The sequence below is a fragment of the Carassius auratus genome, chromosome 43 (assembly GCF_003368295.1).
Source record: "Carassius auratus strain Wakin chromosome 43, ASM336829v1, whole genome shotgun sequence".
In the NCBI taxonomy this organism is placed as follows: domain Eukaryota; kingdom Metazoa; phylum Chordata; class Actinopteri; order Cypriniformes; family Cyprinidae; genus Carassius; species Carassius auratus.
The window spans coordinates 4,167,927-4,190,270 of record NC_039285.1 but is presented as its reverse complement, the minus strand read 5'-3'; the positions used below and the strand labels follow the sequence as shown (position 1 = coordinate 4,190,270).

At 37.0% G+C, this 22,344-nt stretch overlaps 2 protein-coding genes across 2 annotated transcripts in view; one reads left to right on the top strand and one right to left on the bottom strand.

Moving 5' to 3' along the window:
- LOC113061491 (zinc finger protein ZFPM1-like) overlaps nt 1-16,045 on the bottom strand; it is a 68,577-nt gene extending 52,532 nt beyond the window's left edge. Inside the window, exon 1 of the mRNA XM_026230641.1 lies at nt 15,637-16,045. Within this exon, the coding sequence (XP_026086426.1) occupies nt 15,637-15,676 (40 nt within the window). The 5' untranslated portion in view covers nt 15,677-16,045. The remainder of the gene's footprint in view (nt 1-15,636) is intronic.
- Nucleotides 16,046-20,966: 4,921 nt separating this feature from the next.
- LOC113061256 (carboxylesterase 5A-like) lies at nt 20,967-22,153 on the top strand. The gene is made up of 3 exons (XM_026230293.1): nt 20,967-21,329; nt 21,427-21,567; nt 21,741-22,153. The coding sequence occupies exons 1-3, from the start codon at nt 21,275-21,277 to the stop codon at nt 21,782-21,784; spliced, it is 240 nt and encodes a 79-aa protein (XP_026086078.1). The 5' UTR covers nt 20,967-21,274; the 3' UTR covers nt 21,785-22,153.
- Nucleotides 22,154-22,344: the final 191 nt, after the last annotated feature.

Below are 22,344 nucleotides of genomic sequence, written 5' to 3'. Positions count from 1 at the left end.
CTAACATAATTCTTTATTTTCACATAAACAGAATCACAATATTTCTATTCTGGTTAAATGAACTTATTTTTGCTATCTCTTCATCATATGTCCATTTGAACTCTATTTTGGCTTAGTTTAAAGTATTGTTAGAGTTGTTAAAAGTGTATTGTTACACCCCTTATGTTTGTGCAGAAAATTCTTTTTTTTACTAAAAGGATCTAAAGACATGGAAGGGAAGAAATAAAGACAAAAGCATGTCTGTACAATAACAGGGTCTTGACCTCTAACCTGCCGACTGGCGCAGTGTGCCAACATTTTCCTCTCTCTCCCTCCTTTCATGTGCGGCCCCCTTCATGGTCCTTGCCAAGTCCACATCCTCTCTAACAAGGGTGTAGTTTCTTAACATTCATCATCGCTGAACTCTGAAACTTTATCAGCTCCGGAGCACGGCGCCACGGCCCCGGCCCGGCTCGCTCCAGCTCTCAGATAGGGCCGATAACACCCTGATAGATTACAGTAGATTGTTTTACTTCAGGGGACACTGCTGCCTCTAATACTAATACTTAGGCAAGACTCACTGCTTACGGAGGGAGAACAGAGAGAGGGAGGGATCGACATCACAAAGAGGAGAGGGCAAAAGAGCCAAGTGTGTATGCCTATGTGTGTGCGAGTAAGGGATATTCACTAGGAGATTGTAATCAAAATGGGCTCTAACAGTAGCACAGGTTTAAAATGACAGTTTTCGTGGAGATTATACATTCCTTTCACTCCACAATCTGATTTAATAATGCTCAGTATCACAGAAACTCAAATGCTGCATATTGCCTTTGTGTGACTTCTCAACATTAAAAAGTGCTGAAATATGTTTCAGACTTATAAGCGTAATATAGAAAGTACAGACAATAAGTAAGGCATCAAACAAAGATGTTGACTGAAATTATACAGTTGGACACAGTTGAATGTTTCCAGCTAAGCAGCATGATGAATATGAGAAATAAACCTATGAATAAGCGTTAATTGTGTGCAGGCCAGCCATAATGCATCTGACATGTATCACACTTAGAAATGTCTGAAGTGACCAGACACAATCGAATCTTGGATGACAGAAGGCACATTTTCCACCAAAGTTTCCACCATCTTCGAAAACACCATTATCTGAATGTGTTTGTCCCTAAAATGAACTGTTCTACTCATTTGTAAAAACAAAACTGAGATTGGTCACTTAACATGTCATTTAGAAGGTCTCTTACTGTTAAAGTGGGCGGTTTGCAGAACCAAGCAAAAAAAAAAGTAAAAAAAAATTAAAATAGACTTGTTTAAGAGCCAACAAAAATGCACATTTGTGGGGGGAAAAAGTACATATCAAATTTCCTCACGTTTTATCATACATCTACATGCTTAAACACAAAGACTATATACCATTGAATCTTTTCATACACATGCAGCTCTCCCCAAATAAAGCCTGAGGCACAATGACGAGGAAATCTGAAGCGTCCAGGCAGGGCAGGACTGGAGTACCACCTGACCTTCAGCTAAAAAAAACAGGGTCAAGTGTAAATCACAAGGACTCCACAGAAAGACTCCTGACTTGACCATAATCAGATGTAAGGGAATAGTATTGAACACAAGGCATAAATGTAGAAGTTGTTGGTTTTATTTCTTCCAAACTGGCCATAACTTGAAGGTTTTCAATAACAATCGAATATGACCGCAAACAGCCAAATAGGATAACAGAAATAACCCATAACAGGGACAGTTCACCCAAAAAGTTTAATTCTGTCCTTACCACCCTTCATCTGAAACACACACCCCACTGTCAAAAAAAATTCAGCTTTGCCCTCACAAGAATACATTTTTAAAATACATTAAAATAGAAAACAGTTATTTTGAATTGAAAAATATTAACTACTATAAACTTTTGAAACAAACATGAAAAGAAAAAACTGTCAAAAAAAAATGTAATGACAGTGCATGCAGTTTTTATGTGAAACACAATGCTAGGACTATTTCTTTAGGCAACATTGTTATACTGTACAAATCATAAGAAACTCTTTTTATGTTTTTTTTTTTTGACGAATTATCCCTTTAAGACACAAACGTTTAGTCATAATACAACTGTCAAAGTTTTTTCCGATGATTATTAGCCGTTGAACTGAGACTGCCAAAACAGTTTTATAAATGTAAAGCAGGGTCAATTACATGTAACATCCCCTTCCTTCTCTTTTTGCTGAAAGTGAACTGCACCCTAATGATTATCCACTCAGCTGTCCTCAACAACAACAGACGCCTGTCGCCCACTGCTACATGCCTGTCCACTGAGTTCGGCCTCTTTATTTGGGTCAGACTGAGGATAGCCTTATCAGAGACCAGCAGCTCTAAAAACGCTGAGGTGTGTGTGTGTGTGTGTGTGTGTGTATGTGTGTGTGTGTGTGTGTGCGCACACGCGTGTTAGAAGGTATGCATGTCTGCTGAGAAACAGCCCAGAAAGGGTAAACCTGGCCCAATCACTCACTCTTTGGCAGATATAGAGAGAAACAGTCACACAAACAAATTTTTTTTTATGCTTCCCTCTTCCCTTTTTTTATGCTTCCTGCAAAACAACTGCCATCAGTAAAAGCCTAATAGCTCCGTATATTCTTAATTTTTGCATCACCTACTTTATCAGCAGGCCCCATGAATAATCCGTGCGGTAATTTCTTTTCTTTCTCCCTTTTTGTTCCTGGCATTTTGGTAGAGAGAGATAAGGCATAAAAAACAACAGAAGGGCTAAGAGAGTGAAAAAGACAGATAGATAACATTGATATCAACTCCTACACAACGCAGTCATTCCCTTATCAAGGCTTTTTATCATGCTCTCGTTATTTTTTCTTCTTCTTCGCCTCCACTCCCTTTTCTTTGTAGCCAGACTGAAAAAAAGGTCTACTGCCCTTAACAATCAACGCAAGGTTTTGGTATCAAATTAACCCTCTGCAGGCTTTTTTAAAGGCTCGCAAATGTGAAGAATTCAGCACACAGGTACACCCGGCTGGAAGATTGTGCAAGCGCCGCCGTATCAGAGGGAGCGTCAAGATTTTCGGAGCAAAAGCAAACTCTCAAACAATTCTTTTTAATTCCTGTTTAAATAAACCTCTGATTTCTAGACTGAGTGCTGAGGGGAAAAAACGGACACGTTCAGACAAATACTAATAATTTCAAACTCGCTCATACTCCCACAGAAAGTTAAAAGCCTTTCTAATCTATCAAGGTCAGTTACAGTGCCCTGAACAAATGCTGCGTTGTTTAAGAGAGCTCTCTATGTAAGCAGAGAACGGACGTTTAGACAGAAAGACAGGAAGATAGAAGGACAGATAGTCAGCTAGACGGTACAACAGACAGAGTTTCAACGCCAAACGTCCCCAAACTTCCGGTATTAAGTGATTGAAAAGCGACCAAATATAACATCACTCATCTCCATCAAGAAAAAGATTACATCTGTCATATTAGACATCCTTGATTCCACCCAGATTTGAACATGTTCGTGACAATACCACTTACGGACAAAGCAGGAGGACCACTTAGATTTGAGTTATGCCACTACTAGATTGCATCATTAATGGCACATGAGTCCCTCTGACATCAGCAATGTGATCCAGGAAGTGTGAGAGGAAAATCCACAGTTGGATGGGTGGAAAACACAGGTGAGAAGCAAGAAGGGAGAGATAAAGTGCGTATAAGGTTTACTGTATACAAGAGGATGTAATCAGTTATATCAGCATGGTATCTGAAAGCAATCTGTGATAAAGAAAAAAAGCACCCTGGAAGAGCATGTTATTGCAGATGGGAGGTCATCAGCAGTGATAGGGTTGCCCACGCGCTGCCAGGCTACTTCCTCCGGCTGCTGTGGGAAATCAGCGGTCAGCCAGCTACAAGCCGCTTCCAGCATCGCCAAACCTGTGCGATTATTCAAAGTGGTCGGGCGACCCTGTGTTTCTGATTGAGAAAGTGGAGCGCGAGCGTTTAGGCAGCGCTTGTTTATGCAGATGGCGATGTGATTGCGCGTCGTAGAGTGTCAGTCGACAAGATTCCAAATGTAATAGTCCCCAAGAGGCACTTGAATGGAGTCATTCCCCCATCACACTCCCCCGCCCCTCCAAAACTTTTTTATTAACCTCACCATCTCGCCATCTCTCCCACATACCCCTCCTTTCCCCCCATTCCTCCTCTCTCCTTCTCAAATAAACCTGCAAAGAAAGAGAAATTAACAGAGGAGACGTTTTTCTCCCTGCTTGCCCTCTCCTTTCTAGATAGCGTGGGAAGGAGTGAGAGAAACAGAGGGAGAGAGTCCCTCTGAAAAAACATAATTTATCTGTGTATTATCAAGAAAGGCAGACACTTTAATCAGTCAGCTATGAAGTCAGTATTTCCATTCTTATCTGTTGCAGGAGTGGAAATGGAGAGCAGATAGTGTGCTGGGAGCCCATCGGTGGGCAGGAATGATAATGGGAGAGAGAGGGCTGGCTATTGGACCGCTGTGTCAGCTCTATCTGCACCCATTATCAAGGGCTTTATCGGCGCTGCCATCAGCCAAGCTGTAATGGGGCCAGTTCAACTTTCCACATTATCATACCGCTAAGACCTGGTTCAGTGAGGCTAGGGGTCTGACTGGAGACAGGAGGAGAAGGGGCGGGGGGGGTTACAGAGAGACAGTTGTTGGGGGCAAGGGGAGTGGGTCAGGGGAGAAAGAGTGAGATAGCTGTAGATATTGGGGATGAGAGAGAGCTGGGGTAATGGAAAGAGGGAAAGAAATGAAGGGGGAGAGATGAAGGAGGGGCTTATGTGAAAGGGTTAGGAAATCAGGACTTTGATTGACAGAATGAAACTCTGGGATAAAAAAAAAAGGTAAGGTGAGGAAGGCCTAGAGGACTAAAGTCCATGCTGATTGATGATTCAAAGAAATAGTCCACCCAAAAATGAAAATTGTTACATGCAAACAATTTTGGCTCCCAATGACTTCATTAAATGGACAAAAAATTATAATAATAAATACTATGTAAATCAATGGGAGCCAAAATGTTTGGGTTCCCAACATTCCTCAAAATATCTTTCTTTGTGTTGAACAGAAAAAACAAAAACAAAGACATATATAATTTTCATTTTTGGGAGGATTATCGCTTTAATAGCACCAGTCTTATCATATAATCATCATTGTGATCGTCTACAAGGGGAGGATTGTATGTGCTGGATAAGACTTTGATTGACAGGCTGAGAAGAAGTGCATATATCTTTAAGAGTACATTCTGGAAACATAACAGAATGTGTGATGTCCAAAAGTCAACAATCATGAAATCACGATGATCACTGCCTGCAATATGCCACCAAGTATTATCATTTAATCATAATGATAATGATAATATTTTCTTTATGATTGTCTAAAAAGTTAAGACCCTCTGGATGATGACCTTTGACAAGTAAGATTTAATTTTAGATACTGTTAAGTGTACTGTTCATTTTAATTAGAGCAGGATTACACAATAAATGATTTCAACATAAGTCATAGACCAAACAATACATTCCTAAATGGTACAGTGAAATATTAACTGACCCTGCAGGTTTATAAAAACACAATCATCCTAACAATCATGTTAGCCAATGCTCACCTACTTATTGGAAGCAATGCTATTTGTAAAAATGCAGACTATTATTCTCACTTTATAGCCAATATAAAAATTGTATACAAATTAAAAAATATATACAATCTTAATTGCTAACTGAAGTAATGCAAGTGTTTTCCACACACTTACACTTTATGTGTGGCGGCACTTCCCCCAGGGGAAATATATATTCTGAATACAGTTGGTTCCCTTCAAAAACAGTCATATAAAAACACCCACGCCGCGTTTTGATTTTAAAACGTACAGTGCTCAAATTTATTCAATGAAGTCAAATCCTTTTGAAAAATCTATTTGTGGTGGGCAGTTTTGATATTGAGGCGGGCCACCACAAAAAAATCAATGTGGGACTGGGAAATAATGAATAAATGATATAATATTATAGAATGAAATTTCTTGTTTAATTTTGTAATTAATTTTAGTTTAGATTAATTTTGTTTGAATGTTCAATGATATGCAAATATTATATAAATGTAAAAACTGATCAAATGAGCATCAACCGATACGATAAATAATAATAAAAATTAACTCTAACATCTATAAATAACCAATATTGTACAAATATATTGTGCATCCCTAGCTACTTGACTGGTTTAAACAGGATATTCTGTAGGAAATGCTAGTGAATTTCATTAACGAAAACTATGTAGAAAAATGTTCGTAGTAGTGCTCGCGATATATCTAGCGATACGATCATACGCATCTAGTCAGTAAATCTGGTTCTGTGATTACCGCTAAATTGCCATCACCTGCTTTCAAATGGAGTGGCATTTAATAGACAGAGCCGTAGATCACTGACAAGCTACGCAATATCGCGTTCATTATCGAAGGCGATTCATCTGGGATAATAAATACAATATTGCGTAGCTTGTAGCTTGCAGACTTCTGTATGGGATTTCAAATCCCCAAATCAGAGCTTCTGGAAACCATGCACACATGTTTGGTCTGCATTAAAGAAGCACCTACAATGATATGAAAACACAAACAAATACGCTGAAGTTTATCGATCTCCATGTGAGATGTTAAATGAAAGTGTCATTCAGCAAATCTGTGTTCCCTCATGATTTCTCAACTATTTTGTTTGCTATTGTAGTTGCTGAATAAATGCACTTACTCGACAGATGTTTGAAATAGAAAGCATTACTGCAATTTGGATTTATTGGAATTACTATTTGGAATTACACTGTTAAAAGTATTTTTGTTTGTTTTTACCAGTTTTCATAATGTAGAGAGCGTGTATATCTAAAATTTGATATTAATTTATATAATAAATAGTCTATAATAAATCAGTACACTAGAGGTGGCAAAATAAACCATGTATCTGAGCCCACGTGATTTGTGCTTATCGGTTAAAGTGCAATTCCTGAAATGTAAAAATAAATCTCTCAAATGACAACAATTATTGCAATTATAATTTTGAGCAAAAAAAAAAAATTAAAAAATTCTTGCTACAGATGTTTTCCTTTGGCTTTTAATCATGCTGTCTGTGTTCGCTCTTACTGATTTGCTGAAAGCAAAACAGGGACGATAATAGTTGAGTGTCAGCCAATGAGATTGCTGTTTGTGCATTAGTTCTGCCCACTACCAGAGAAAAAGGAAGTATCTTATGGTTGTTCTTAGAAGCTGAAGAATTCCATAATAACTCAATGAACAGTCTGTTCACAAAATGAGCAGTCAGAGTGATCGGCAAATGAAAATATATCTGTGCTAAACTTATACTAAGCCTCCAACTCACACACTGGCGAATTAAAATCTAACAATTTATTAGCCAATGGCTAATGTTAAACATCATTCCAGGCTGAAGATTTATTTGCATATGCAAGTGATTTACTCGCATTTTAGAGGGTTGTCTTCCATGAAACTGTTTAAGGCTAGATTTGCCAACTAAAAAGGACACAAAAGGCAAAAACACACTGTATAAATTAGCTAAATTCCTGTTTACTGTTGGGGGTTCAGCTATGAAATTGTTGTGCCTGAAATGTAGAAATGCTGGAACCTCTGCAAGATTTCATGTGCCTTACACACAAATTGATCAGATTCCCACCTCACATACACATGTACCTCTCAAACAGAAGCTGGAAGAGGTCTGAGGCTGATCTCTGGTGGTCTTCTTTCTCTTTCTAGAGCCGGCCAAGTGGAGTGTGTGAGAGCCGAAAGAGGAGCCACTTTGGTCTAGACCACCTCTGTTCAGGGGTTGCTCCCTGGAGGCGGTCTAACCTCTCCTCTTTCTAAGGCCTTTGTCCCAGCTGCCCTTCTGTGCTTATCTCTTCTATTTCCTCCTCTCCTTATGAAACATGCCCGGTGTTCCCTTCCCACAAGAGCCTCCTGCCTGGCATATAACACCCAAGCCTGAGGTCTCCACACCGTGAGCAATAGGGATACTCAAGACTGCATTATCTTTCACACTGAGGCCAGTGGTAGTTTATAGTACAGATGTGCAAACAACATGTTTTCAAAGCTGACCACTCAATCGATTGTTGATCATAATCAATATAATCGATCATTCTGTCTTAAAAAATAGACAAGTAAACGATTAAATGTGTTTCAGTGATGAATAAATTTAAATGTGTGTGTGTGTGTGTCTATATATATATATATATATATATATATATACATAAATAATTTCAAAGGTATAAATTACATTTTAACATAAAATAGAATAAAATAGAATTTGAATTATAATATTTCACAATATGGAACCTTGTGAGTATAAGAACATATGCAAATAAATATATATTCCATTTTATATAATTATTATAATTACATTTTTATATAATAAGAAAAATAAATAAATTTTTGCCTGTATTTACATTTTATTATACTTGTATGACTCACAAAAATACTGTTGGCAAGCTAAACTCTTCTTGAATAAGTTGCCCACTTAAATTCCTTAAATTCATTAAGAGCTATGGCTTAATACAATTATGCAAAACATAAGCTAAAAAAATTAAGAACTTGAGATGTGCAAAACTACATATTTATTCAGTATGTTGAAACAACACCTACCGGCCACCCTGGCAGGTAAATAAAAATAGCAGACTCTTTCACCCGGCCAGTGGACAAAAAAGTTTATTTCCATCCCTGGTGTGTGTTCAACACGCAATAAAATGTAATATCATCCGAAGCAGCTCCGTGGAGAAAGGCGATGTAAACCTGGCTCGAAACGGCGGCGTTGTTCCCAGTACAGTGTTTGCAGCTGAAGTTAGTGCTGCCGGCGGAGTGTTATATGTGATGAGACACGTAAAAACGATGTATTAAAAACTATGTGTGTTCATTTGTTGATGGCGTAAAAGTTTGTGAGCCGAGATTTCTTTCAGTCATACAGTGTTGAACAGGGGACTTGACATTGGTCTGAACGAATACAGCAGACGGGCTGATTGAAAATGCAAAATCATTCTCTGCAAGCAGGAGGTGCTAAATAGCAGTTTCAATACCTTATCAGGATTATAGAAAAGATTAAATGAAAATTACATCAAAACTTTCTGAAGACAGTTAGTTCCCTTCAAAGATACATTCATTTGTGACGGTCAGTTCTGATATTGTGGAGTGCCACAAACACTGACCAGTTAACCTCTGGTTTGTACTATTTGACCTTTGAGTCAAACTCCCTAATCCACTCATCAGGATCTTTTTGGAGTTTTATATGCCACTTTTTAGAGTATAAAATGAAACTCAAACATTAAATAATTTGTAAAAACCTGACCTACACTGGTCTCTTTGCAGCCATAACAAACAAGCCAGTGAGGACTGTTACTATTCCAGATATACCAGAGTGTTTTATTATTTTAGAAACTCACCTGAATGCCACTGGGATGTGACCTACAGATTTAATCGATGGCCTTATGGTTCAGACAAATACACCCAGCTGAACTGTTTGCATAAAGCCCCCCTTGAGATATCTGTACTGATCCTTTTAAAGGAGGGAACAGAATATGGTGTCACTCTTGAACTTTTACGTCTTTAGCGCTACATCAAATTGATGGCCCACACCCCTAACCAAGCCAATTAAGTACATCAAATAAAGAACATGACATCAAACCTCAGTGTGGAAATCAGCCAATCTAATCAACCCTGTTAGCCGTGATCCACATCAAATATGGCTCCTCCACATCGGGCAAATTATCATATCTCCATTCTCCTTAAGACGCAAATTATTAACTCCAACCAAAAAGCGCAGAAAACTCTTTTACACCAGCTTTCCAGAGAAAAAAAATCTTCCTCCTGCGATGGCAAATCTCACCTCTGCCGTTCTTATCAAAACTGCACATAAAAATAAGTCCTCTCCATAAGATGCTAGGTGATACAGTACATTAAAAGATTACTGCCCTATTCCCATCTTGTTTTTAATTGCATTGGGGCCAGAGGCTACAGGATCCTTAATAACACTAATATTTTATTCTCATCCACCCCTCCACAATCACATGCAACTGTAGCTGTGTTAAAAGCTTTATGCTATGTCTACATTTGGTGGGGTGTATCACAACTTTTAAGGGCCTTGTTTGAGTTTACAGTATGCACTGTAGGTGACATCATCAAGTGTAATCTACATATATTTACATAAAATATCCTAAACAAACAAAATAAAAATGTGGTTGACTAGATAGTTGTTTCTTCTGCCAATATTAGACTGAAAAAAGACAAAAAAAGTGTTTATTACAGTTTAAATACACGTAGTTTAGCAAGTTTTCAGCTCAAGCTTTTTACGAGTCTACACAACAGAGGAAGAAGTGAGGATTTAGGAGTGCTTATAGGTCAGTGAGGGTTCAGTTATCATAACTCACTGGACTTCCCCTTGCGTAAACATTAGGAAAGAGCAATAATTCATCAAAACACCTAAAAGCTTTTCCTTTCACCCTGGCAACCAACAGACACTTCCTTTAAACAGTAAATTCTAATCCACAGTTACTGCTTTTAGACATTATTTAGACATAAAAATATAGCTATATGGGTTATTTGGAACAAATAAACTATTTAAAAAAAAAAGATTATAGTTAAAGATTTGGGCTTTAGATAAAAAAAAAAGTTAAAGATTGAGTAACAGAGATTTGTCAGCAGAAAGCAACGAAGAGATACATAAAAATCCTTGCATCAATATATTATGAGATGTTTTTGGCTCACTAGAAACATTTCTAAACCTATAATAACATCGATGCTGTTCCTTTAATTCATCAAAGAATCCTGAATAACATGTTTCTACAAACATATTAAGCAGCACAGCTGTTTTCAACATTGATAATAATAAGAAATGTTTCATGAGCACAGAATCAGCATATTAAGGCCCTTTCACTCTGCACGTCAGACCCGGCAAATTGCCGAAACATTGCCGGGTCGCCTTTTGTGTGAAAGCAAACACATCCGGGATTGATTCCGGCATTGAACCCGGGTCAAGCGCTGTGTGAACAAAGCCAGATTTAATGCTGTATCATAGTGATGACGCACGTTATCGCGCAACTCTTTTACCGGTAGTTTTGAAGGAAGATCAACGTTCGCGACAAAAAAATATGTGCAAACTGTAATGAAGCAGAGATCAGTTAGTTACTCACTTTCCACACTGACGCTGAGATCGTTTACTAGCTTGAGTGAAAGTATAACGTGCCTAACGTTTTCGACTCATACATTACACGTCACACCCTGATGTCACGTGTCGGTATCGGATCTTTACGGGTCGTGTGTGAAAGCACACACATACCCCAGGTGATCACTGGCAGTGTGAAAGTGCAAAATCTAGCGACCCGAGAACAATTTCCGGAACACTTTAACTGTGTATTTGCCAGAATCGCAGTGTGAAAGGGGCTTTAGAATGATGTCTAAGGTATCATGTGACACTGAGGCTAGGAGTAATGACTTCTGATTTATTATCACAGGAATACATAATAGTGAGCATAAAAGACGTCTTTCAAAAACATACGAAATCTTACAGAACCCAAAGTTTTGAATGGTAGTGTAAATCTAAATAATTTGCTTTGTCTTTATTTTTACCATAACATTATTATCTATAAGCACAGTTCAAAAGCAAGATGCATTATTAAGTAATAACCATTAAAAGCAGGACTTTGAAGACCTTAACAATCTTCTTTAAAGATTAACAGATACCACAAATCATTAATGATCATGTTTTATCAAAATCATAAAAGCGTCCTTGGCTTTGCAACACATTATTAAAGACTTTATAACTTTCTCACAGTGTTCACTGCACCCATTATCACTCAGTATCTAATATCTCACTGCAAATCAACATTTCAGCCATACTGCTGACGCCACATACTTGTTTCCTTTTGCAAGGCGCACGGCTGAATACTTTTTTTTTTTTGCTGTTTTTCACAAAAACGCACACTGCAGATTAACATCGACAAACAAAAAAACCCTGCATCTCAATCCTATCTAACACAAGATCTACAGTGAGTAATATGTGGAATTAGTTTTAATTAAATTAATCAACCCCAACGGTTGTTAGGAAAAAAACATAAGGGTGGGAACTAAGAGGGTGGGGGAGTAACTAAGGCGGGGGAGGGGGGGCATTCACACCTATCATCTAATTATACAACAACATTAATCACATTAAGGCTGGAACTGATTGCCAGGGTCCGGGGCCCTGCTGTTCTTATGTGTAGCTTTGTTATTGCAGCAGAGCCTCAGCTCCTGCCTGCTCTGCGCTGATAACAACTCTTATCACACTTGGCGATCTTTATCTATACCGGAGATCAGGCCCCAAGCTTTATCAAAAGTTCACATCAAGCTAAAAGCAGAACAAAGAAGGAAAACACACGAGCAAAACCAACAGGATGCAACAGCGTGTGTGGGTATGTGTGAAAATATGTGTGCGAAAGCCTGTGATCTCTCATTCTTTTCAGCGTTTTTGGCGGAGTATCAATTGACCCCGAGATGCTGAACCTGACAGCAGCGAAAGCTCTGAGAATGCTTTCAACAAAAACAGGAAGAGATCCCATCAGTTGTCCACGCTTTCAAAAGTGCAAGCCAAAGGTACAAGAGTTGGTAACTCAAACAAGTGCATTGTCTGGCCCGGGCTTCTCAAACATCCTCCAGCCGCTGACGCCAAATTCTGGGAGCTCATGAATAATTCATGCCGACCTCTGAGCCGTTTGAATGATGTCACTCGCCTGTTATCTGTGAGAATCTCCTCTCTGTTATCTCCCAATCATCTCAACGGCTCGCTTATCGGCCTCTGCGATCTCACTGAGGCAGCTGCTTCTAAAACGCAGCATACATCCATCTACCATTTCTATATTCCTGCCTCTCTCCCCCAGCCCTTATCAGCCCTGCCATCCTACTCTACCCTTATCTGCTTTTCTCGCTCTCTTTTTTTTAAACGTATCTAGAGATACACCCAGCCAGTCCCAAACAACAACAACACAAACATGACAAAGATGAGAATGCTTCAGCCAAATGTAATTATAATCCCAATGTCCCCACCCCCCTCAATGTTGGGACTATCTCCACAGAGATCACCGCCTCACCTATCTTGTCTCCCATCTCAACTGCCAAAATATAAGCCCTGGGATGTGGCCCCACTAAAACCGTGAGCTAATCTCGCCATCAGGGAGGGATGGATAATCTATCAGCGTGATCTTCACCATTGGGAGAGTGACGCACAAAAGCCACACAAAAATATTTCCTCTCAACACAGTCTTCCATGATACCGGATACCTCTTTTTGAGGGGCTAGGATTGTAATCCTTCCAGCAAGAGTGTAACAAACAATGCAATCGCACACTTATTATACAGTGTCGCCTTCACGTTTACATATGCAAAAAGGTCAGATAAGAGAAGCAATGTGACATCCATATGAATTCCTATGTTTGCTAATGGGGGGGGACTCACCTTTGGGGTGATATAGAGCCAAATTTGAGACACTTTTCCTTTCCGTTACTCTAATGGGATACTCGCGGGGCTGGCGATGTGTACTTCAAAAGCCACTAGATATGAAATCTTCACGGGGTTCAACATTTCAGGAAAGATAAGGAATGTTTATTCTGAATTGTTCAAAACATCAGCTATGACTGGCCTGAAGTAGTAACGCTGGTTCTTCTGTTTGCAGCTGCCTCTAGGTAAGAAAAAGAGTTCTGCAGAAACCAACCAGAGATAGCTTTATATCAGATAAGACATCTCAATTAAGGGAACGCCTTCATGGGTCAGCAGGTCATTGGCAGTACTGGCCAACGTGCTCATATAACTCTCCAGTCACTTAAATAAACCTTGATACCGTCCGTTTACACTCAGTGGCATATGCTAATGCTGCCTTATCAGACCATTTTTCTTTCCTATTCAGGAGTCGCTTTCTGCTTTTGAATTGCATTAATATTTTTCTTTTTTTTTTGAGCAGCCCTTTCAAACTCAACCTCCAAGATATTGCTACTGTGCTTATCGCCCGAAAGCATCTCTTCTGGATGAAGAACTGAAACAGCGCCTGGCACCAGAGCAAAACAACTTTTCAGCGCTGTTGGTTCTTTTCACAGAAAGAGAGGGAGAGGCAGGGGTCAATGAATTTGATTTTTTTTACTTCAACCACACTATGCTAAGGGCTACTTCAATCAAAAATGGATTTCTGTCACCCTCATGGTTGTTACAAACCTGTATGACATTTTTTCACTTTCATCAGTGAAAGTCAAAAAACGGTAGCTTTTTTCCAAACACAATTAACGATGAACGAAGATGTCAAGTCTCAAAAAGGATGATATGAACATCTCAAAATCATAATAAAAGTGATTGATAAGACTAGCGCACTACAGCCTTATGATTGGCCTTATGATTGCTTTGTGTGAGAAACAAAGTTGTTTTTCACTTACAATCTTATACTCCAGTGAGCCGTTAACGGTTGCGACCAGTTTATGGAGTCAGCTGAACTCAAGAACCAAATCAGTACAATACATAAACAAATAATTCTGATTGGTTTTCTGAATTGTGTCAACTATTTCCTTTAATATATTTGAAAACATTGCTACTCTGGAAAGTTTAAAGAAGAGATTATGCCTTGAAATAGTGCACAAGTCTTTAAGACCACTTTTATATTTAGCGTTGTTTTAAGCCGGGCTTCGGCCACCATTCATTGTCATTAAATGGAAACTAGCAACCATGATTTTCTTCGAAATTTCTCCTTTTGTGTGCCACAGAAGTAGGCGAAGGCATACAGGTTGGCAGCAAAATTATGGTGTGGAAATTATGACTGAACTTCATATCTTGCATGCAATCAGTAAAATGTCATTTTAAGACCAACTAATGGTGCCTGAACATCAAAGGGTTAAAATGGATAGATGGGAAAAAAAAGAAGATCCAATTGTAATCCTCTATCATGTGGAGAGATCAGCTGGGCGAACTATCTGACATCTCATCTCTGGAAAGAGAACTGAAAAGCCAGAGGAAAATGCAACAGCAGCCTTGGTGCAGCCACAGTCAGAAAACAAATAAAGGATCCAATTTTAATAGTTATCTCGACTCAGATCGCATCGCTGTTTATCTGAACTTATATCGTCTTTTTCAGAGAACAGTGACGTTTCCACAACAGTGTTAAACAGGAAGCCAGGGTTACACAGCAGACGAAAACACTTTTACATATTAAAAACTAAAATATTATTTACGTTACGGGTTTATTTCACACAATTATCGCCGCTGGATTTGAAAAATAAAGCGCGAGTTTCAGCGGTGTTGACATGTGATGCGCGCTTTTACAAAATGAGCCGCGCGTCCTAAAAGCTATTGGTTACTTTGGCGATTGTAAGTAAATATAGCCGTTTATATTTTTTCTACTGTCTTAAAACCATTCCAACACAAGGACTGTTAGAACAGACCGCTCGCACATCTAACGTTAGAGCGTGCCTCGTGTCAATAGAAAGATCTTGTCAGTTTCCACGAAATTGTTTAAAAGCATGACACCGTTGCGCTCAAAACCAACGACATCCAGTCATTAATAACGTAACACTTTATTAAACTGAGAGACACTATTCAAAAACAACATTACCGGTAACGTTACTAGTGAAACTTTAGACGCTTACGTTTGATTTGCCGGGGTTTGCTCTGCTTTCTCCGGGACATGCTTAATTCCGTCGTTCCTGCTCAGCTTGCGGCAAAAGTCCACCGGAGTCACTAGCAGTCACAGCAGCACTGGATCACAGCTCTCTGTCCGTCCGAGGACACCCGCATGACCTGTACTTTAATATTCAGATCCGAAAGTGCTACCTGTGTCCAAATGAGGCTTAACGTTAGTTACTTTTCAACGTCTTCACAGAGAAGCGATCTATCCTTTCCGTTAGCCACAGAAAACTGTGCCGATGACAGCGCATATGCTACTGAAGAAAACTAAACCCTTAGCTTTTAATAATCTGTTTATGTCTACTCCGGTGAAGCACAGAGAGAGCGCAGTTCTCAACAGGGCTCGATCGACACATGAAACAGTAGCGCTGATGTGTTATGACACGCCTCCGCCACGCCCCTTGCGGATGACGCCATGCCGCACGCCGCACGCAGCTCCCAGCAAGCTCTCGATCCCCCAAACATCACATTTCCATCCACGCAAGGCATGCAATTTGTGCCTCGTTTGCATGCTAAACAATTTTCTTAAGGATGTGTGTACATGGAAAATTATTATTGTTATTTTGTATTGCATAAATTATACATAAACGATTTTATATACATAACAATTATAATTTATTATAATATATTTTTTATTAATAATGATAATTATTATTATTATTATTATAAAATGTAAAATTCTAATCAATTCAATAACTAATTATTATTGAACTAATATAGACAGACAGACAGACAGACAGACAGATAGATAGATAGAGATAGATAGTAATATTAATTACATTCTAATAAAATATTCTAATATCACTCTATAAAAGTAGCTATTTGTATTACTATACATAATTATAATAAAATGAATAATTTTAAATATTTAAAAATATATATGTAAATATATATATATATATATATATATATATATATATATATATATATATATATATATATAGAACAAACATAATACAAACAAAAATTCTATAAAATGTTGATAACACATCTAATTTATATGAATTATTATTATTATTAATCTGTCATTGTTGTACTTTTTATGCAAAATAATTTATATGATAAATATTTTGTGGTAAAAAAAAATTACTTTTTATTATTTTTCCTTGTCTATTTTATATAATTGTTCATTTATCTCACAGAGGAATCAATAAATATAATTCAATTCTATTTAAAGAAATACTGAAAACCTATTTATATATATATATATATATATATATATATATATATATATATATATATATATATATATATATATATATATATATATATATAAATGTCAATCATTGTATAATAACCAAAAAAGCAAGAATGCTGTTAACATTTTCTTAGCACAGATGCAGGCACTTGTGACCTACTCAAAAACTCACTGCTTCCATCTAGTGACCAGCGAAAAAGCTTATCTCATGCCCCATGGTAGAGGCACGTGGTTGCAATGAGCTTCCTTAGTAGATACATTCCTCTCAAGCCACAACATTTGAATATGTGTCAAATACATCAACCATGTCTCGTTAACAACCTGGAACTTGTGATGCAACCACAAATAATAGCAACAACACTAGAATAAAACACTATCCGATAATTCAGTTTTGTGTCATGATTTATTACATGGTTCAGAGCAAACTATTTGGGCAGACTATTAACTACTATTTACAAGATCAATGTCTAACTTTGTAAACCTTTATGTTGGAGGAACGTTGTTCATCATGTCTTTCATGATTAAACATTATGAAATCAACACGTAAAATATAAAAGTATTATGCATTTATAATGACAATAAATAATGACATAATACAATAAAAGCAGGATACACTGAAAATATACTATAGTCTATATTTTGAACACCCCATTTCAAATGCATTTATCATAAACTAACTTTTTAACTTTTTACACACACAAACCTACATAGTAAAAACATTATAAACAATTAAAAGAATGTAAAAAATCAATAAATAAATATTTGACCAAATGAGCAATGAAAAAAATACATGAGACTGAGCTTTATAATTATAAATCCTATAAAATAATAAAATAAAAAAATACAAGTTATAAATTACTATTATGATGTTTGAGTTTATGGTTTATGTACAGTATAAGGTATCTAGAATGTGTCATGTAAAAAAAAATCAACTAATCTCAACTAAAGTACAAAGGTATTTTTATTCAATGGAAATTAGGAAGAATTTCAAGGACAAAAGCAGCAGCTATTTGACCATCTTTGTGGTTTATTGAAATGACTATACCTCCCCTATTTCTAGACCAATGCCTCTGGAGGTTGAGGGTTGATGACCGTCATGCCATCAGTTAGTCAAACAACTTTTTATAAAAAAAAAAATATATATATATATTAATAAAAATCTTGTGAGTGTCAATGGATACAGCTTTTAACTTCTCACTCAACTTCATAACCTTCAAGCTTCCTTGTAGCCGTGTTCAATAAAACCAACATCCGACATGAATTATTACCCTACCTTTGAAGATTCTGAGCCTCTGTGACACTCTTTTACCATCTGCATTAGCACTCACTTTATCACTGGGTACAGCATGAACCATTTGACTGAAGAATTTACTGTGGTGGCAAATGAAATGATCCATATGGGAATAAATGGAAATTAAAAATGTATGAGTTTTGATTTATGTGTTTTGTTCACTTCACCAATAAATGTAAGATTTTAGAACTCTAATCTAACAAACGTGTCAGTGCAGAATACAGAGATGCCGACATGTTGTTAGATTCGAGTTATAAAATACGCCCACTTTGTACAAATGTATCAGCTGAATTTTTTTTTTTTAAAGGTTAAAAGACAATATTTTGTAACTGAGCGTCAACTATATATTTTATCAATTTTTGAAGGAGTATTGTTACTGTACAAGAATATATAATATAATATGATTGATAATTTGTATCAAAGAATGGGTGTTAATGTCAGATTTTTTTGTTTTTGTACAGACTCTGGGCCGGTGGTTGTTCTAAAGAATGGCAGCATCTGTGGCCAATACATGAAAGTTAAAGGCTCAAAAAAAGTAGTGTAGCAGTATTTGTGGTTATGTGAGACTGAACTGTATTTTTCATTAACCAATATAATGTTAATATTATAACTAAAGTAATACAATCTGTTTTGTATATTATAATATACTGATAACCACCATATCAATACAGGTGGTAAAAGGCACAAAGTGTCATGCACACAATAGGGTAACATAAACCTGTACATGGTAACACACGTGATGTAAAATAATGCAATAACCTTAACTGGAAAACGTACTTTGTAAAATGAAGCCCAAATGTACATAACGGATAACAAAAATTAAAAACCAAAAGCCAAATGTGTCAAAAGTGTAATGCAGATAAATGTGGGAATGTGAGTTAATGTTTTTTCACAGTAAATTAGGCCTACATGACTTTTCATATTTACTTCCAAAATCTGTACATTTAACAGCATTTTAATTGTTTACTGTAATGTCCCACTAGATCTATTACAGTTTTTCACTGTACTGTACATGATAAAGGAACTTGCCATAGTCTTTTACCATTAAAGTGGCAAACATTTCTTACAGTGTACCTTCTCTTGCTGTATTCTCGATGCCTTCAAAACCCAGATTTTCTTTCTATGATGCTAAAATCAATGATGTTGGATTTCATACCAACAGCAGTCTCAGAAAACTGTTTGTATCTGAACGTTTTTCACTTCTTCTCAAAGATCAGAATCAGATAAACTTCCAGTGAGTACTAAATAACGGCTTCTCTAATCTAAACTAGAGGACAGCAATTTCACTTACAAATTATTCTGTTATTCTTTACTGATCATTGCCCCAGCTCTTATGACGTATCCCCATTAGTAGCTTATATGAGAACATAGTTGTGGTTGTCATTCAGTACCGACTTGGAAGTTAGGATACTTCAGGTATTAATTTATGGTGGATTTCTTGTTTCATACTGAAGCTGCTTCTGCAGTGCGTAGTAATAACACATGCTTCTGGTTTTAGCACATGATATAGGAATGCTCAAGGAAACTGGGGTTTCTTAGAACAGATTGTTGCATTACAATGGGTGCAGCACAACATTGAGGGTTTGGGAGGAGACCCCCAGTCTGTCACCATAGCTAGGCAGTCTGCAAGAGGAATCGGTGGCTCTTTTCTGGTCAGCAAATGTTTTTAAAAGCAGCATTATCTTCATTGTCTTTCTCTAATGTTGTATATTAATTATTTATGTGCCTGATTTAATTAATAATAATTCATATTATGATTTCTGAGTCTTTACAAAACAAGATAAGTTCCAAGTAAGTTGAGCTTCCCCTGGAATTATGATAATAAGTGAATACTGAATAGCTGAAAGACAAGTTGTTAAAACAACATAAGATCTTATCCATTAATAGATTCTCTGCACAAGATACTCTGTGCAAGGATCAAGCACGTTCTAAAGATGTTCTTCTAGACATTTTCACTAATGACCAAGGGTCTGTTTCAGCGGGCGATCTTTCAGGGTGGGGTAGCAACTACAGAGGGCTACTTCATTAAAGACCCTCTGATGTTTGTCAAGGTATTTAGTCCAAATGCAACAATAAATGTGTATGTCTCAGTAGATCCTTATAGGGAATCTGTAGAATTATGTCAGATGGCAAGAATTTTAGAACCTTGTTAAGTTTAGCTCAGGTCGCTTCATTTTGTCTTTATTTCTTTATTGTCTTTAAAGCATTATGGTTTCAGCATTTAGACATAAAATTATGTTAAAAAGTACAAAAACATCCACCCCCAAAAGTTTAATCAATATAAAAAAGCTTAAGCTCAACCTCCTTTGAAAATGCACATTGAAGAAACTTAATTTAAGATAATTATTGTCAATGTTTAGAAAAAAAGCTGATCATATGTGATGTGTTTGATCAGATGGGAGCAAATGTTACTGAATGTGACTTCAGCTCTAATGAAGTGCTGACCAAATGCATTAAAGAACTGACTGAGGAACAAATCATCAATGCAGCTGAAAAGGTAGGAGAAGAGAATTTAAAAGGAGATGCTTTCCAATAGTTAGACGAAATTAATTTCTTAGCAAAACATTTTCCCTGGAGCAACAGCTGATGGGGAATTTCTTAAAGCTCAACCAGAGGAGTCACTAAAGAACAACAACGAACCATGAATTTGGATGGATGCTCCTTCAGGCAAGTATCTGATATTTTTGTATGGAATGGTAAAATGAAACAAAAGCTCTATGAACCTTTATGACTATTTTTAAATAGTAATGCACTTTGTTTTCAGGCCTTATTCTCCGAAGACTGAATAAAAGGGATGGAAACAAATTAGTGAAACAAATGTTGGACAATTTTAACAAAGATGGAGTAAAACTCAACTTCTCTTCTTCTTTCTTTCCAGATTATTTGTAGTGATTAAGAAACTAAAATGCAAATGAGTTTGGTTGGATTAACTCTTTGTTAGTGTTTGTCTCCCTCTAGTGAACAAAGTACAACATATGATTTAGGAGGCTCGGTAGAATATGTGTAATCCTTTATTCTGTCACCATAGACGTCAGGAGTCAATGAAATCATAGCAGAAGAATACCTAAAAACTGCTAAAACTCCACAGGACATTCGCAATGCATTTACTGAGATGCTGGGGGATCTTTTTATGATGGTTCCCTTCATTGAGGTTGCATCTTACAGAGGTTAGTTGCGATTTCACTGGCAACATTTCACAATCAGTGATGTTTTACTATTGGTTTCCTTTATTATTTTCCATCCTTCTACGTTCTAACTTCACAGATGCTGCATTGCCTGTGTATGAGTTCCAGCACTGGCCAAGTATATGTAAAGATTACAGACCCAGCTTTGTGAAAGCTGACCATGGTGATGAACTTGGATTTGAGTTTGGGGCCTGCTTTTGGGATGGCCATATCAAAGTCGGTATACAGATCTAAGAACTTATTTGTCCAGGCAAATTATTAATATACTGGACATTTGTACTGGACGATTTACTATACCAGGGGTTTGAAGCTGCAAATGATTGAAACAAAAGTGAAAATGTTAATGATGAAGTGGTTGTGTGGTTATGGTTATCAACTCTTTATCATCTACAGGAACACTCACTGAGGAAGAAAACCGCTATGCAGAACCATCATGAGATACTGGGCTAACTTTATTCATACTGGTTAAGTGGTACATCCATTGTTGGACAAAGCATTAGTTAATGATGATCCTTTATTCCCTAAATAATTAGTTAATTTATACAGCTCACCAGATGGTCCCAATCTGGCACGTAGTGGCCTGTGTATGACAAGTCTAATAAATACATGAACCAGGGATTGCAGCAAACTGAGGGACAGGCTCTGAAGATGGACAAGCTGCTCTTTTTCACTGAAGAATTACCTAAAAAGCTTGTAGAACTTCACAAAACCTAATTAGTTATTTCATCAATAAGCACAATAAGAACATATGAACAAAATCTAATGTTTACGTCAGTGTGCAAATAATTATTTGACTGTGAAATTGTTCCCAGATTAACATTTTGCAGCTTGATTAACCTTTTTTGTCTGTATTTCATAGTAATGTACAGAATAATTTCAGATTTCTTTATAAGAAAGAAAAAATGTTAATTTTTTTTTTACAAATGAAATAGTAAGGCCCATTACAAATAAATAATACATATTTGTTTGTAAATAAATAATAAATCTTGCCAATCAA